The following is a 1730-nucleotide window of genomic DNA, read 5'->3' as shown; positions in this document are numbered from 1 at the left end:
CGCCTGGGCACCCTGCTGGCTCATATTCAGCCGCCTGTTGACCAGCACCCAGCTTGGTGTCACCTGCAAACTGGCTGAGGGTGCCCTCGATCCCCACATCCAGGTCACGGATAAGGATGTTAAACAGAACTGGCCCCAGCACTGAGCCCTGGGGACACCGCCTGTGACCGGCCCCCAGCTGCATTTAACTCCATTCATCCCCCCTCCCTGGGCCTGCCCCCCCTGTCCCCCCCCCAGGCACTTTTTTACCCTGGAAAATCCTCTGCTGTGTGAGAAGACCAGGGCTGGGCAGCTCCTTCTCAGGCTCCAACCTCACATCCCAACCACCGGGATGAGAAGAGCCTTTTAAAACAGACTTTTAAAACCGCTTTTGCTGGTTGTTCGCAAGCGATTTGGGTTATTTGGAACCTCCCTGAAGCGGGCGTCTGTCCGGCCGGGGCAGGGCCGTCCTGTCCTCTCCCTTAGGGAAGCGCCCTCGGCGCCCCGTCGGGCATCTTCCCTGCTGTGCTGGGGGCCAAGTTTTCAGCCAGAAAATGAGGTAGGCCATGGGGGGAGAAAAAACACATCCCCCAAAATCCTCAGAAGAAACAAGCGTCTGCGACCTGCCTGTGCAGCTGGCAGTATTATGGTCTGTTTCTTGACCCCCTAGTTAATGGGTTTGCTTCCTGATCCAGTGGGGCTCTCGGCGTTTGCTTTAAAAAGAGTCTGTGAAATTAGGGAAGGGCCCGGTTGTAACCAGAGCCTAATGTAGCTGAAGTCCTAAATTCTCTCCGAGGAGCTGCCTGAAGCTTTACTGAAAGCCGTCCCTTTCGCCAGGATTTTAAATGAGGCGTGATGCCTGCGTTGCTCTAATGTTTCCCTCTTGCTTTCCTTGCACCCAGGATTTCAACAAGCGTTAGAGAACTGGAGAACTTCAGGCACATGTTACGAAAGATGCGGTGAATTCACGGGGGAAAGAGAGACTTAAAACTTTTTACTGCTTGGTTGTTCTGGGTTCTCAAAAAAAGGGAGGAAGGCCATCGTTCCATCACACTCCCAACCACTCAGCGCTGACGGCCACTTTGCTGGCCCTCCCGTGCCCAGCGGCTTGTCTGTGACCTGCTGATGACAAATTGTCTGTACGGGGGGGGGGAAAAAAAAAAGCTACTTTTTTTGTATAAAAGTGGGGACTAGATGTAAAGCTTATTTTAAATATGGGAAGATCACTGGGAATAACTTCTTTAAATGTTGCTGTACTGTTTTGATGGAGTAGACCTGTCTCTTTGCCTTCAGAACCTGGAGGTAGGGCAAGAACTGTGACACCAAATAAATTTTGGGAAAATTTGTCCGCTCTGTGATTCCAACCAGGGGCCCTACGCGAACTTTCTGCTGCATAAAACAGCCTGCGAGGGGTTGTAGGAGCCTCCCTTTTCCCGGGGCAAGGGGCTGGTCCCGAGGGTCTCTGCCCTGAGGCCGTGCCCGAGGCGTCGGTGATTGCTTCCCTGCTGAAGCCAAGGGGCGGTGAACCAAGCAGCAGCGGGGGGAAGCTTGGGCCAGCCTCGTGCCTCCAGGGAGAGAATCCCATGGGAGCAACAGTGCTGGTCCCCTGGTGGGGTGAGGAGCAGAAGTGCCCGTGGAAGCGGGGCTCTGGGTTTGGGCTCTTGGGGGGAGGAGAGGGTGGGTACGTGAGGAGCCCAGGGCCAGCACAGCCCTCTTCTGCCTGCTCTGCTGTCGCCAGACAAGGGGGCGTC

At 55.3% G+C, this 1730-nt stretch overlaps 1 protein-coding gene across 1 annotated transcript in view; it reads left to right on the top strand.

The window, feature by feature from the left end:
* The window catches only part of ERO1A (endoplasmic reticulum oxidoreductase 1 alpha), a gene marked incomplete at its 5' end in the record, with an annotated part of 16089 nt that extends 14858 nt beyond the window's left edge, over positions 1 to 1231 (top strand). The window contains one exon of the mRNA XM_009642509.2: positions 882 to 1231. Within this exon, the coding sequence (XP_009640804.1) occupies positions 882 to 942 (61 nt within the window). The remainder of the gene's footprint in view (positions 1 to 881) is intronic.
* Positions 1232 to 1730: the final 499 nt, after the last annotated feature.

Source organism: Egretta garzetta, unplaced genomic scaffold (genome assembly GCF_000687185.1).
Source record: "Egretta garzetta isolate BGI_Z169 unplaced genomic scaffold, ASM68718v1 scaffold767, whole genome shotgun sequence".
Taxonomy (NCBI): Eukaryota; Metazoa; Chordata; class Aves; order Pelecaniformes; family Ardeidae; genus Egretta; species Egretta garzetta.
This window is presented reverse-complemented; position numbering and strand designations above follow the sequence as displayed.